The sequence below is a fragment of the Saccharomycodes ludwigii genome, chromosome I (assembly GCF_020623625.1).
Source record: "Saccharomycodes ludwigii strain NBRC 1722 chromosome I, whole genome shotgun sequence".
NCBI lineage: Eukaryota > Fungi > Ascomycota > Saccharomycetes > Saccharomycodales > Saccharomycodaceae > Saccharomycodes > Saccharomycodes ludwigii.
Genome location: NC_060200.1, coordinates 1,283,515 through 1,298,286, shown reverse-complemented (window position 1 = coordinate 1,298,286; position 14,772 = coordinate 1,283,515). Strand labels below are relative to the sequence as shown.

General features: G+C 30.0%; 7 protein-coding genes across 7 annotated transcripts; 1 reads left to right on the top strand and 6 right to left on the bottom strand.

The window, feature by feature from the left end:
• Positions 1-78: 78 nt before the first annotated feature.
• On the bottom strand, positions 79-666 carry MRPL36 (mitochondrial 54S ribosomal protein bL31m; the record flags this gene model as incomplete). Its single annotated transcript, XM_046078440.1, has 1 exon — positions 79-666. The coding sequence occupies one exon, from the start codon at positions 664-666 to the stop codon at positions 79-81; it is 588 nt and encodes a 195-aa protein (XP_045936874.1).
• A 420-nt stretch (positions 667-1,086) lies between these two features.
• On the bottom strand, positions 1,087-3,081 carry TFC1 (transcription factor TFIIIC subunit TFC1; the record flags this gene model as incomplete). Its single annotated transcript, XM_046078441.1, has 1 exon — positions 1,087-3,081. The coding sequence occupies one exon, from the start codon at positions 3,079-3,081 to the stop codon at positions 1,087-1,089; it is 1,995 nt and encodes a 664-aa protein (XP_045936873.1).
• A 742-nt stretch (positions 3,082-3,823) lies between these two features.
• On the bottom strand, positions 3,824-5,218 carry PTC4 (type 2C protein phosphatase PTC4; the record flags this gene model as incomplete). Its single annotated transcript, XM_046078442.1, has 1 exon — positions 3,824-5,218. The coding sequence occupies one exon, from the start codon at positions 5,216-5,218 to the stop codon at positions 3,824-3,826; it is 1,395 nt and encodes a 464-aa protein (XP_045936872.1).
• An 862-nt stretch (positions 5,219-6,080) lies between these two features.
• Positions 6,081-7,559, bottom strand: TPS1 (alpha,alpha-trehalose-phosphate synthase (UDP-forming) TPS1; the record flags this gene model as incomplete). Its single annotated transcript, XM_046078443.1, has 1 exon — positions 6,081-7,559. The coding sequence occupies one exon, from the start codon at positions 7,557-7,559 to the stop codon at positions 6,081-6,083; it is 1,479 nt and encodes a 492-aa protein (XP_045936871.1).
• A 1,292-nt stretch (positions 7,560-8,851) lies between these two features.
• MDM36 (Mdm36p) lies at positions 8,852-10,312 on the top strand (the record flags this gene model as incomplete). Its single annotated transcript, XM_046078444.1, has 1 exon — positions 8,852-10,312. One exon carries the CDS (start codon positions 8,852-8,854, stop codon positions 10,310-10,312), a length of 1,461 nt encoding a protein of 486 aa, XP_045936870.1.
• Positions 10,313-10,806: 494 nt separating this feature from the next.
• Positions 10,807-12,345, bottom strand: VMA2 (H(+)-transporting V1 sector ATPase subunit B; the record flags this gene model as incomplete). Its single annotated transcript, XM_046078445.1, has 1 exon — positions 10,807-12,345. The coding sequence occupies one exon, from the start codon at positions 12,343-12,345 to the stop codon at positions 10,807-10,809; it is 1,539 nt and encodes a 512-aa protein (XP_045936869.1).
• A 565-nt stretch (positions 12,346-12,910) lies between these two features.
• SCDLUD_000539 (uncharacterized protein) lies at positions 12,911-14,404 on the bottom strand (the record flags this gene model as incomplete). Its single annotated transcript, XM_046081520.1, has 1 exon — positions 12,911-14,404. One exon carries the CDS (start codon positions 14,402-14,404, stop codon positions 12,911-12,913), a length of 1,494 nt encoding a protein of 497 aa, XP_045936868.1.
• Between the last annotated feature and the right edge of the window lie 368 nt (positions 14,405-14,772).

The window sequence follows — 14,772 nt, the reverse complement described above, 5'->3', positions numbered from 1 at the left end:
AACAATAATAACTTAAATACACATATAGCTATATACATGACAAGCGACCAATATATGAACGATGGACAACATAATAATCTATTTCTTTTTTTTTGCTGATGTTTTATTTGAAGCCACAGAACCATTCTTGACACCTGCTGTGCTGTCATCTAGTAAGGATAAATAATCTTCCTCCCCAAACATGTCAAATTCATCCGTACTATTAGTACTGGCTTTTTCAGCGTTCTTAGCAATAACAGTAGGATTGGATGTTTGCTGTTTGTTACTAGTATTATTTTGAACGTTTGTTTCATTTTCTGTGTCTGCTACCGTAAACATATTAGAGTATTTTTGTTTGAATTTATCTAACTTACCACCAGAGTTAGCATCAACTAATACTAAGTCATCTCTACTTTGGTTCCATAACGGATTATTTCTTTGGTCTTGAATTAATCTAATTTCTGCCTTTGGATATTGTGATTTACGTTTAATAACACTACCATCACTTAATTCGACCAAAACTTCAAACTGATGATATATAGCTGGTCTTGCTTTACCAATAAAAATCTTTTTCATCGGTCTCTTGGGAATATTAAATTGTGGGTTAATACCACGCATACGACCACCACCACTTGAGGCAGTACCGGAAGCCAAACGTTTTGCAGTGTAGCGAAATAAATTATTCATTTTTGTCCCTTCTCTATGTTTTCTTAGTTCCTTTTGTTTATTAAGTTATAGAATAATTATAATGTTTGTAGTATTTTATACAACAAAATATGAGCTACTTGCTTGTTAAATTTTTTTTTTTTTTCTCTCTTTTTTTCTAAAACTATTTTTCATATTATATATTTTTCCTTTCCATTTCTTTCGTTCAAAGGTATCATATTAAATATTGTTTCTACGTAAATTTCTTTAATCATTGAATGCAACACAAGGTCTCAAATACATTTCCTTTTTAGAAATAGTCCGAAATGTTTACGGATCATTTAATGATCTAACAACTTATAACGGCATTGCTTACAAGAACAAAAAAAAAAAAAAAAAATTTAAGATTCCTTTCATTAGTATTAGAAACTCAAAGCACCAATTAACCGGTATCTTATTTAATCAATATTTAATGTTATCCACTAAATCACCTTTTATGATCCCATCAACATTTTCTTTTAAATATTTTGAAATTTCTGGGTGCATTTTGGATATTTGTTCGAGTATTTCCATATAACTAGCATTATTTGCAGTAAAACTACTATCACTTTGTACTTCATCAGCATCACCATCCTCTCCAATATCTTCTACCATATTATCATCTGTAACACCAGTTTTAATACCATTGTTATTATCGTCATCTTCCTCCAAGGATTCATTTTCATATTTTTTCACTACGTCTATCATTTGTTTTTCATTCATTGTCACATTAAAGTCCAAAGATTGCCTGATATTATCACGCTTATCAGTAATGATATCAGTAGAAGTTATTTCAGGTCCAGTTGCCTTAACATCTCTTAGTTTTTTGTATTCCTCTATAATCTTCTTGTCAAATTTGTCATTATTTTGAGCCAAACATCCCAATTCATATTTAACTATTTTCCTAATTTTCAATAGATCCAAATCATGAAACCAGCCGGTAAGTTCGTTTGGTTTATCCAGGAAAACAGCTTTGTCATATATTTCCTTTATATTGGACTCCTTTAGTAATAGATCCACCGGAATCATTAAATACCAAGGAATATATGTTCCATCAAAATAAAATCTGCTATCGATCCACTCTTTAGTGTCAGTTTCATAAATTTTAGGGCATTGTGGCGATATACTGCTATAATCATGATGTGTGACAACAAGATCATTAACGTTTTTCTTTTCGTTTTTATATTTTTCATATAATAGCCTATCCAATATTTTTTTTTCAATCTTGAAAAATTCTGTTTGGTATTTGGCATATGAAAAACTCGAATATGGATCGACACCAAACTTAATATATGAATTTCTCCAAGGGCCTTTCAAAAACCTGTAGGAAACAACTGCTAAACCGAATTTCAAAATTGGGCCCCAAGCGGTATTATTGTTGTTTGTTTCATTATCGCTGACGATAATACCTTCTAAATGTTTTTTCAGCCAAATTGGTCTCTTATTAAACAAATTTTCTAAATGTTCAACACATTTTAACAATTGTTCATAGAACTGGGATTCCTTATTTGTTTTGGGGTAGACTCCTGTCTCCTTCGCAATTGCTAAATTATCCAATAATTTTTGATGTGGCTGCTCAGGTACATCTGATCTGCTTGAAATTTGTATTTGATAACTTTTCAAATATGAAGTTCTAACGTCTTCCCCTCTTGAATCACTATATGGATTTTTCTTATATTCATAAATAAAGGGAAGATGGACCATGCTAAATTTGGGAGGTGGTGGTAGATAATATTTTTTCTTATCATTAAACAATGGTTCAAATGGCCTAGGATCCTCATCAGGAATATCTTCGACAAATGTCTTAATTTTATCCCAATCTAGAGAATTTATACTTTGATTGTACTCCACAGCACTTTTATTGTTGTCCAAAATGGTTTGAAAATCACTTATGTATCTAAATTTTATTGTTTTATTAATCACACCTAAAGGCTGTACTTTAAAAGCTTCACAACTTCTTAAGTTATCCAGTAAAGTACCGGTACTTGCATCACCATCTGTCTGACTCTTTTTTTTTCTTGTTATTGTTATTTTTATTAATAACTTTTCATCGTTGTCAGACTTACCTATGATTGGATGCTCATTAAAAAAATCATTCTCAGAATTATCCCCATTATTATCCCAATTGTTTCCGTCAATTGTTTTATCATTTTTATTCAAGTACAACTCCAAACATTTATCTGTGCTGTAGTCTAAATTTTCCCTAAAAGCACTATTAATCTTATAGATGCCACCGCACATATTGTTAATCACCTTGGATACACTTTGATCATTTTTTAAAAATAGTGGGAACTCAACAGATTTTAGATTTTGAGGGATAGCATTCAAGGGATATTCTTTAGCGTATATAGAATTATTATTTTCTGCAACTACTAACGCAGCTGCTGGTGAACCTGATCTAGAAGGTGCAGCGCTCATTACTTCGATTAGAGTAAATATTGGTGTCGATATTAGTTCTAAAATGTAAGTATGGGATTAACTTATCGATTGAAAGAAACACTATTTTTATTAACTTACGAAAAGCTGAAGGAGTATCGCGGGAAAAAAAACCAAAAAAAAACAAAAAAAACCAAAAAAAAAAATTTGAATACACGAATATAGTTATATATGTATATATAATAAGAAGAATAGAACGAAGCAAATGATGAAATCAAAGTAAAATATTTGTTCACAAGTTTGAGATAAATATTATTTATATATATATTGTTATTTGATACATAAAAAATAATAATGTTTATATTTATTGATTTTTTTTTTTTATTTCACTGGCTTTAAGAGGCCGTTATTTTGGACCCTGTAAACAATGGTTTACGAGAAGTGTCAATGAAAATATTAGTCACGATATGCCTTTTACCTATATATCAAACTAGTTACATTAGTGTTCAAAGAACCAAGATGTTACAAGATATTTTGATAAAAACAAAAAAAAAAAAAAAAAAAATAAAAAAAAAATCTTTTATTTTTAAGTTACATACAAATCTATCTATCTATTTAATTATAAAATAACTAACATTTAAAATAATAATAAAAATAATAAAAATCATAATTGTCATTATATTATGCATATATAAACTAATAACAAAGGTACAAAAATGCCAATATCTAAATCGAAGAAGGAGGAAAGGACCAAAAATCATCAAGATACCAACGAATAAAGCGACTAAACAATTCGTTTTTCTCTTTCTAACCTATTTTTAATCCTAGAATACCAATATTCGTGTGATTCATTAGGTTTATTCAACGCAACTAGCATAACTGTCATATTATCAAACCCAGCCCCAGTATTACTATCAGCACAGGAAATACCGCGATCTAACAATTTCCTAACAATTTCATCAAATTTAATATTTAAAGCTAAATGATACCTAACAAACTGTACTAAATTTCTATTGGAATAGACATCCCAAATACCATCACATGCCAAAACCAGAAATTCGTCTTTATTATAATCAATTTCATGTACTATAACATCTGGTTCCACGGAAACTTGCTGTTCTTGAGGAATGGATTTGTGATACACAAAATTGTTCTTCTTAAACTGGAAATCACCAAAAGCTCTACTTAGCGCTAACACACCACCAACTCTCCCTAGTGACACAACACCGCCGTTATCATTAATTCTTATCAATTCGCCTATATGTAGAGGTTTATGATCAAAACTTAGACTTTTGACACAACAATATTTATGGTTTAGATATGGTACTAACTCGGAGGAGGACAACCTGGGAGTGGCATTGTTACCTTCATAGTTAGCTGTTTTGGTATTACTATTGGCAACACTGTTGTTACTAACATTGTCACTGTTATTTCTACGATGTAGATGCATTTTGTTTCTAACTCCGCCTACCTTATTATTAGCAGTATGGTTGTTGTTATTTAAAGGTGAAGACATGATTTTTTGTTGTTGTGAAATTGTTGGTTTTGTGGATAATATACACCTGCTATCACCAGTGTTACAGCAGTAGATGGTTTTTCTATTGACTATGATCAATACAATAGCAGTGGATCCACATTGCATCTTAGCAAAATGTTTATATAGTTCCTGGTCCTGATAAATAAATGCATCTTTGAATATCTGTGCTAATAGTCCTTGCAAAGTATTGAAATTTCTACACCACCTTTTCTCTTTACTGTTAATTTCAGTCTTAGTATCAGATGGTGGATACCTGTTATAATTATGATTTTCTAAAGCCCATTTAATCCAATAATTTAATCTTTTGCTTAGATAGGTTGATATTTTTTCATTGCCATGGCCATCAAAAACAGCAAACATTGAGATGTTCAATTTTTCCTTTTTATTGAATTTCTCAGAATTAAATGGATTTCTGAAAGTAACGGTGAATTCATCTTTATGTGATTCATCTTCATTAGAATATTGCTTAGTATGGTTATTATTACCGTTACAAATTAAATGAGAGTCTTCTTGCGTCATTCTATACCCCTTCATGGATCCAACACCTGAAAAAAACTGTAGATATTTTGAAGGGTCATTTCCATTAAAAGGTTGATAATATATGGTTTTTTCGGTTAATGGGTTGGATAAAATTTGGCCCATAGTTATTTTTCTTTCTATATTTTTGTTTTTTGTATTTTTTGTATTTTTAAAGAAATACTTGTTATAAAGTGAATGAATCTGAAGGAATGTTAGCTGTGTATTTAAAAGAAAAAAGGGAAATGAGAAAGAGCTGATGCTGGTAGGTACTATTGTATATATATATATATATGTATATATATGTATGTGTATCTTAATAATTTTATATATAAAAAAAAACAAAAAAAAAAAAAATGAAAATAGTAGAGCAGAGATTGGAATCTTGTGATTTTTTGAGGTGTTGAACAAATGTCAATATTGTTAAAATGAATAAATTAAAATGAAATAAATAAAATGAAGTAAATAAATAAATAAATAAGGTAATTAAAAACGAACTTTCTTTCTCTCGTTCTTTATCTTCAAGAGCTTTTTTTTTCTTTTTTTTTCTTTTTCTTTCCTTTTTTTTTGCCCTTTTATTTTTTTCTCTCTCTCTTTCTCTCTCTCTCTTTTTTTGCCCTTTTTTTTTATTTTGTACTTGATGTAGTTTTTTTCTCTTAACATTATACATACATTCACATACAGATATATATATAAATCCCCCAACAGAGTAACTCCCTTTTTAAAGTTATCTATACTCATCATACCATACTTTCACAAGCACCTTACCTAAGGTACCTTTTATCATACTTCCTAATTAGTATTCACACAAATCTTGTCAATCTTAACAATTCCCATCTCAAAAATAAAATCTTATAATATATACATATGTACATATATATACAACTAAAACAAAATAAATATCATATCCACCAACCAGCACCTTCTAAATATACTTATAAGTTCCTGTCTGCATGTCTTTCCATTTTTTTTTTATCTTGCTTTTCCCTTATTTGCTTTGTATTTTATTATTCAAGTTATTTAATTCATGAACAAAATTCTCCCCCCAAAACTCAGATGTGTACTTGGAAATATATTTATATAATTTTTCCCAATTAGCCACTTTCTTTTCTTCTGGCAAAGTTAAGGCTTCATTAATTGAGTCAGCTAGCTCATCAGTGTTCCATGGGTTTACTATAATAGCACCGTTCAAAGATTGAGCAGCGCCCGTAAATTCACTCAAAATTAAGGATCCCTTCTTCTCACTTTGACAAGCAATATATTCATAAGAAACCAAATTCATACCATCTCTCGTTGAGGAAACCAAGCATACGTCACTCACCGCATACAAGGAAATCAATTCATTGAAGGGAATACTCTTATGCATAAAATGAATAGGTACAAACTCTACGGTACCAAATTGTCCATTTATTCTACCAACCAACTCGTTAACAACACTTCTTAAAAATTGATATTCTTCAACATCACCTCTACTTGGCACAGCAACTTGCACCAAAACAACTTTACCAATCCATTCTGGGTGTTCGTTAAGAAAGACCTCCATCGCATGCAATTTTTGTGGAACACCCTTAATATAATCCAACCTATCTACACCAACAATAATTTTACAGCCTTTGAAAATTTTTTTTAGGTCAGCAATTCTTGTCAAAACTTGTTCTTGCTTCAAACCATCGCTGAAAGTGTCCACATCAATACCAATTGGGAACGCACCAACATTAACAAATCTACCTTCATATTCCAAACCATTGGGCAAGGTGTTTATGCCCAAAACCCTTTGGACACTAGACAAAAAGTGTCTTGCGTAATCATAAGTATGAAAACCAATTAAATCACAACTTAAAACACCCCTTAAAATTTCTTGTCTGACAGGTAAAATTCTATAAATTTCACTACTTGGAAATGGAGTATGAAGGAAAAATCCCAATTTAATATTTTTCAACTCGGGCTTCAACTGTCTGATCAATTGGGGCAATAACATTAAATGATAATCGTGGACCCAAATTAAATCACCATCTTTAACATTTTTGACTATTTCAATGGCAAATTTCATATTAGCTTCATTATAAGCCAACCATGCATTTTCATCAAAATTGATCTCACCTGGGTGATAATGGAAAAGGGGCCATAAAATAGAATTACTGAAACCATTATAGTGTAAATCCGCAACTTCGTCACTCAAAAAAATTGGAATCGCATTAAACTTTTCTTTTAAATCACTTACAACTTTGCTTTTATCTTCATCTGGTAATTCTTTACCTGGCCAACCATACCATTGGAAAGTGGTGTGTTTGGCTAAACCTTGCAAAGCAGTAACCAAACCACCACTAGACATGGAATACTCGTATTGATTAGTTGTGTCATCCTTGGTTATAGTTACTGGTAATCTATTACTAACTACAATAACATTTCCTATTTTTTTGGTATTATTTGAAGTGGTTGTAGTGTCAGTTGTTGTTTTTTGAGTCATAGTTCTGTTTGTGCTTGTATATATGTAGGTACCAGTGTGTATTAGGTATTTATATTTCTGTGTACTTATATTTATTATTCTTTGCCAGTGGAGTTGCTAGTTTTTTTTTTTTTCAGTTATTTATACCTTTTTTTTTGTTTTATGCTAAAGAGAGATTAGAAGATGGAAAGGATGAAAAGGACGAAAAGGATGAAAAGGATGAAAAAGGAAAAAAAAAAGAGAAAAAGAAGGGGCAGGGGGAATCAGGGATAGTAAAGAGAAAACATAAATAGAACGAAAGTACATGTGAAAAGTCCAAAAAAAAAAAAAAAAAAAAAAAGACAGAGAAGGACAACAATTAAGTGCCATTATCAAATAAGATACGTAAGAAGACATCAACATTGTTATATATATATATATATTATTTGTTGTTGTTGTTGTTTTTAAAGCATAAACAACAATCACCAGATGGTAATTAGAAAGGGGCTACGAGGGGGCGGGGGGGGGCAGTCCTAAGCTTTTCTTGGTTAAGTAATTAATTAAGAAAATAAAAAATAAAAAAAAAATGGGATTACGCATTTATTGATGTTATTAATTTGCTCTTCACGTTCTAGAAGATTTAATACACCAAAAAAAAAAAAAAAAAAAAAAGACTTTGCTTTTAAAAACCAACTTACTTTCTTTTAATATTACCCGGATCAAATATCTGTAATTTACTGTTATAATATCAAGTTATATTAATATTCAAGGATAAAGCGGTTATCCGATTACCATATCCGAACATAATTTGTACCGAAATTGCATTCTATACGATACAAATATATTTCCTAATAGAATGGAAACCATTTTAATACACCAAAATAATTCACCCAATTATATAATTATCTTTTTCCCCTTTCTCTTCCCTCATGATAAAATTATCATGTGATTAACCGTATACAGCCGTAGTAGATATAATATTAAGAAGAGAAAGAAAAAAGAAAAGAAAAGAAAAAGAAAAATACATTTCCATTCTCGTATTTCCCCCCCGCACCACTCATTAAAAAACAAACAAAAGCTATCTAAAAAAAAAATAACAACTGTTATAACTTTTTACAATTTATATATCTTGTATTAGAAAAAAAAAATTTTGCAAGTAATAATAGTGATAATAATAAACAAAATATACCAATAATAAAAGAAAAACCGAATATATATTTAATTATATATACACACATATATATATATATATATATATATATATAACAAAATAAAAAAAAATGATGAGCAAGAACAGCCATATAAACAACGCTACCCATTATGTAGATCCCATCATGTCACATTTTTATAATAAAAATAAAATTACCAGCTCTAGCACCAAGAGTGAAGACGAACTAATCTATAAAGACCAATTAGGTAGTCTAATAATAAAACAACAGGATACGCTATCAGCGGGCACTAACAATAATATCGAACGTATGATTTTAAAACAATGCAATGCGGCAATCAATCTATATACCATTTTAATTAAGTTGAAAATCCAACTAAACAAATCATGGGATATTCAAACTTTTACTAAATCTATTTTAGTAAGGTTTGATCCCAATAGTACTAGTTACAGTAACGAATTTTATAAGGATATCAGTTTGAAAATTATTGATAAAGTAGAAAAACTCTCCAAAAATCTAAACTCTTACTCTCTAACTAATTCCAATATATCTGACTTTATAAATAATACTATCAGCCAGCAAGGCATTTCAATAATGTACATGAATGATGGAATGGTTTTATTATGGGAATGCTGGTCATTGTGTAATATAAATGTTAAGCATGTAAAAAACAAACTAACTTCATTGTACATGAAAGCAAAATTATTATTGATCGAATACGAGTTGACTTTAATCAATGATAAAATTAAGTCGCTGCAGGATATTGAAAGTAAAGATAACACTACAACTTTGGTGCTAAAGAGGTACGCTCAATTAGACCAAACTGTCAAGGCATATAAGGGTTTTATTAATGTTTTATTGGAAAATCTAGAGCAAGCGGAAGTGGATCAAGACGATGTAACTTTTAACGATTGTATGAAGCTATTTAATGATATTGAGGCAATGTATGCTGCTTCCAATATAGATTGGTTGCTAGAGGAGTATTATTATTACGATGAGGATGGTGATTGTTTCTATGATGCAGATGAAACAAGCTTGGAAAATAGCAATTCTACCACCGCTGCTACGATTAGTAAAAGCGCTGAGCTTAATATGCATAGCAGAACAAGTAGTGTAAGTTCTACTGGTACTGACGTTTCGCTAATGATGGAACGAACTACATTAACACATGAATTGCCATTTTTATTGCAAGCATTTGATGAGGCAAAAAATCTAGAAAAGGAGATTAAAAATGTAAAATCCAACACTGGCTCTAACACAACTGAAAATACTAATAAAAGAAAGTCGGTTATCTCACAGCCTTCTTCTTATATTGCTTCTTCGAACAGTACTATGGGTTCCGCAAATAAATTGAGTAATCTTAATACAAATCCTGCATGTAGCCCTTTACCAAGTCCTATGTCTATGTTTAAACCTTTTTTTTCTGGTTCTCCACTATTAAACACCATTAATGATAATAAGCATGGTGGAATAAATAACGTTGGTGACAGCAATACTACCGGTAGTCCTGGAATTTTCACACCCATGACATCACCTTTACTTCACAAGAATCAACCCATTTTTAAAAGTGGCGTGCTGAATAATTTATATGGTCTACAACAACAAAAACAGCATCCACTACATTAAAGAAGAAACGGGATTGTCAAGATATAATTAGGCGGAATTTATTACTAGATATTTTGTCATTTGTTACATATAAACACTATATTTTTTTTTTTTTTTTCCCTCTTTGTTTTAAAAATTTATTATTATTTTCGATGTTTTTAATTTCCTCTCATATTTTTTTTTTTTTTTTTTTTTTTATATATATATATTCCATATTTTTTAAGTTATGTCCCAATTGAAACATTTTTGTTATTATATTACGAGTATTCTGTGTTAGTATCACTGCATAATTTTTTTTTTTTTTTTTTTTTACTTGTAAGTCCATTGAATGTGTAATTAATATTTTTTTTTTTGATGTCTCAATACATAAAAGATCTATTCATACACATACAACTATATAAGTGTTTTTTTTTCTGTTTTTTTTTCCTTTCCTTTTCTTTTCTTCTTCTTCTTCTTCTTCTTCTTCTTCTTCTTCTTCTTCTTCTAATTCTAATTCTATGAATCTAAAAAATAAATCAAATCAAAGATTGTTCTTGGCCTTTACTAACGTCATGGTTCTTATCTTGGTCTTCTTCATCGTCTCTGGTTCTGTCGTAAAACTCATCCAAAATCTTTGGAGAAATTCTATTCAACATCTCCTTTGGATAAATTCTCAACAAACTCCAGGCTTGATCCAAACTTTCAAAAACAGTTCTATTTTCATATGCACCTTGAGAGATAAACGTTTTTTCAAATTTTTCTAAAAATTCCAAAGATAATTTATCTTCCATACTCAAAGCTTCCTCACCAACAACGGCTTTCATAGCGGCAGCATCTCTACCAATGGCATACTTAGCATACAATTGGTTAGAAACATCACCATGATCCTTTCTAGTCATACCTTCACCAATAGCACTCTTCATTAATCTACTTAAGCTTGGCAAAACATTAATAGGTGGATAAATACCTTTATTGTGCAATTGACGATCAACAGAAATTTGTCCCTCTGTAATATAACCCGTCAAATCAGGAATAGGATGTGTGATATCATCATTTGGCATGGTCAAAATTGGAATTTGTGTAATACTACCATTACGGCCTTCAACTCTACCAGCACGCTCATAAATAGTAGACAAATCTGTGTACATATAACCTGGATAACCTCTTCTACCTGGAACTTCTTCTCTGGCGGCAGAAACTTCACGTAAAGCATCGGCGTATGAAGACATATCTGTTAAAATTGTCAAGACATGACGTTCGGTTTGATAAGCTAAGTACTCTGCTGTAGTTAATGCCAAACGAGGAGTAATAATTCTTTCGATGGTTGGGTCATTGGCTAAATTCAAAAATAGAGAAGTTCTTTCCAAGGAACCATTTTCTTCAAAATCTTGTTTGAAAAATCTGGCAGTTTCTAAATTAACACCCATGGCAGCAAAGACAATACTGAAATTTTCTTCATGTCCATCATGAACATCCTTGGTTGGTCTGACCAAGCCAGCCTGTCTACAGATTTGAGCAGCAATTTCATTATGAGGTAACCCACTTGCAGAGAAAATTGGTATCTTTTGTCCTCTAGCAATACTATTCATAGTATCAATAGCAGATATACCAGTGGAAATCATTTCTTCAGGGTAAATACGGGCATATGGGTTAATAGGAGATCCATTGATATCTAAATAATCCTCAGCAAAAACTTGTGGACCATTATCAATTGGTCTACCACTACCATCAAAAATACGACCCAAAGCGTCTTCACTGACAGGTATTTTCAAGTTTTCCCCGGTAAATTCAACAGTAGTTTTTTTGACATCAATACCACTGGTACCCTCGAAAACTTGGACAATAGCACGATCACCTCTGACTTCTAATACTTGCCCCTGTCTCACTGAACCATCTGGTAGTGTTAAATTGACAATTTCATTATAACGGGGAAATTTCACCTTTTCCAATATAACCAATGGACCATTAACACCACCAACAGTGTTATAGGTTAATCTTGGTTTGATGTTGAAGCCTTTGGTTGCAGCTAACTTGTTAACATCAAACAGTTGTTGATCAGAAATCTTGGTTGCCATTTTCGTTGTGTATATATAACTTTTTTGTTTGATTTTTTTCTTTTTTTTTTTTAATAAAATATAAAGTATTCGTATATTGGTTTAAGATTGGAATCAAGTAGTCGTGAACTTTGAAACTAGTTTAAATAAGCGGTTGGAATGATAAATAGATAGTCAATAACTTATTAAATGTTTAATTAAACTAAAGTAAAAAAAAAAAAAAAAAAAAAAATTATACAACCAAAAAAAAAAAAAAGTTATTTTTTTTGCAACCAAAGAAAAAAAAAAAATGTAATGCAAAAAAACATAGTAAAAAAAAACATAGTAAAAAAAAACATAGTAAAAAAAAACATAGTAAAAAAAACACTACAAAAAAAAACTTTTTTTTTTTTAATTTTTAACCCGGCTGTTTTTCACATTCGCTTTCTTTTAATCAAAGAGATTTGAAAATATACCCCATACCTATCAATTCTCTTCATTATCATTACTGATGGAAAAGAGTTCAAAAAGTAGAATATGTTTTATTGTTATGTGGTTTTTTTAAAGATAGAGCAAACTAATATAAATTATGTAAAATCCGTATCTATCACGATATTAATAACCATTTCTCTTCATTTTTCTTTTCTATTATATCTTTGATCAACCTATAGATATATAAAACAAATCGCTTATCTTCCTCTATTTCTATCACTAAAGTTTCAGTGGAATCACCATGTTCTTTCCCTTTAAAAGTTTCATATATTAATCTACCTAAAAAATTGTAATCTTGTACATTTATTTTCTTAATATCATCTGTAATATTATTGGTATAATTCACATTATTGTTATTATACCTTGCCTGAATATTCCTAATTTTATAAGCTGAAAATATTATAAAAGTAACTTTATTCAATATATTATAGTGATTGTTATTTATTCTATTGATTTCATTTTTTTTGGCCAGTAAGTTGCCATCGTTGTTTTTATTGTCTTTGTTAATAGCATGTGTTTCAACAGAAGAATTAGCTGCTGATGCCTCCATATCTGGGGTCCTAAGCTGTTTTGTCTGCAAGAAAAACCTTCTGTTTCCACTATTTTTATTATTCAATTGTAATTTATATCTATCCTTTTTGGTATTACTATTAATACCATTATATGAACTATCTTCTCCATCCTGAAATATTATTTCTTCCTTTTCTTCTTTTTTTCCTTCTTTTTCCCTCTTTTGTGATTTTACAGCATTTATCTTGTTTTTCTCTTTATTTTTAGTGGGAATGTTATTATAATCGATATCCCTCCTCTTGTTCTTGGTCTTCCTCCTGGTTGCCTCTTGATGGCTAGGATTGTCTTGTTTGTTTAATTTTAAAAAAAAAAACTTTGTAAATATCATTTTATATTCAACACCCCATACTTTTAATCCCACTTTCAAATATTTGATCAAATCATCTAGTAAAAAGTCAGAAGATATCTTAGTTTTACGACCAGGTAACAATATAGTTCCTATACTCTTTAAATTTTCAGGTATGGGCACATTACCAAAATAATAAGTATATTTTGCAAATCTCAAAGGTATTAATTCGGACAACTGATTAAACTTTTCATTTTGAAATTTGTACACCATTTTACTACTTTGTAAAATTTTACACTTGATATCGTTATGATCATGTTCTGTTTCCTTTTCATACTTTATATTATTAGTATCACCATTATTAATATTTGCGCCGGTCTTTTTTTTATTTATTAAACTTTGTTCAATTGTTAATATTTTACTGAGTTTTTCTACATTTGATTTTTCTAGATCTTTTATTGATTTCTCTAACTGACCAATTTCTCTTTTCTTGGCTATTACCTTTAAAGCCAATACTCGTGATTTTAATAGTGTTACTATTTCAATATTGGTATTGGCAGTAACGATAGCAGTGGAATCAGTAGCACAAGTATCTACCATAGAACTAACCAATATCTCATCAATTTCATGCTTTAAAATTTTTAATTCTTGCAATAGTTTATATAATTTAATCTTGTGTTTTATAATTTCCAAAGAACTACAGTCCTGGCACAAATATTTAGATGAATTATGAATCAAACATGGTGCAAACATTTATAGCAAAGCAGTTTGAAACAGGAATCAAAACAACAATGGAATTAGTGATATTGTTACGGCTGTTGGTTGCTATTTATTCGTTTAATGTCACATCAAAAAAGAGAAAAAAGAAAGAAAAAAAAGAATTAAACTGACTTAAAAAATAAAAAATAAAAAGTGATAATTTTATAGAAGTATATATATATACTATATTCCAAAAGGGGATATTCAAAGCGGGGCAAAGTGGGGAAGCGACAACTTACGCGGCGGGCGATGAGAGAAAAAAGAAAAAAAGGAAAAAAAAAAAAAAAAAAAAAAAAAAAAAAATATATATATAAATACCGAACTGAATTTGAGCTTATTGACTATTACCTCAACTTTATATA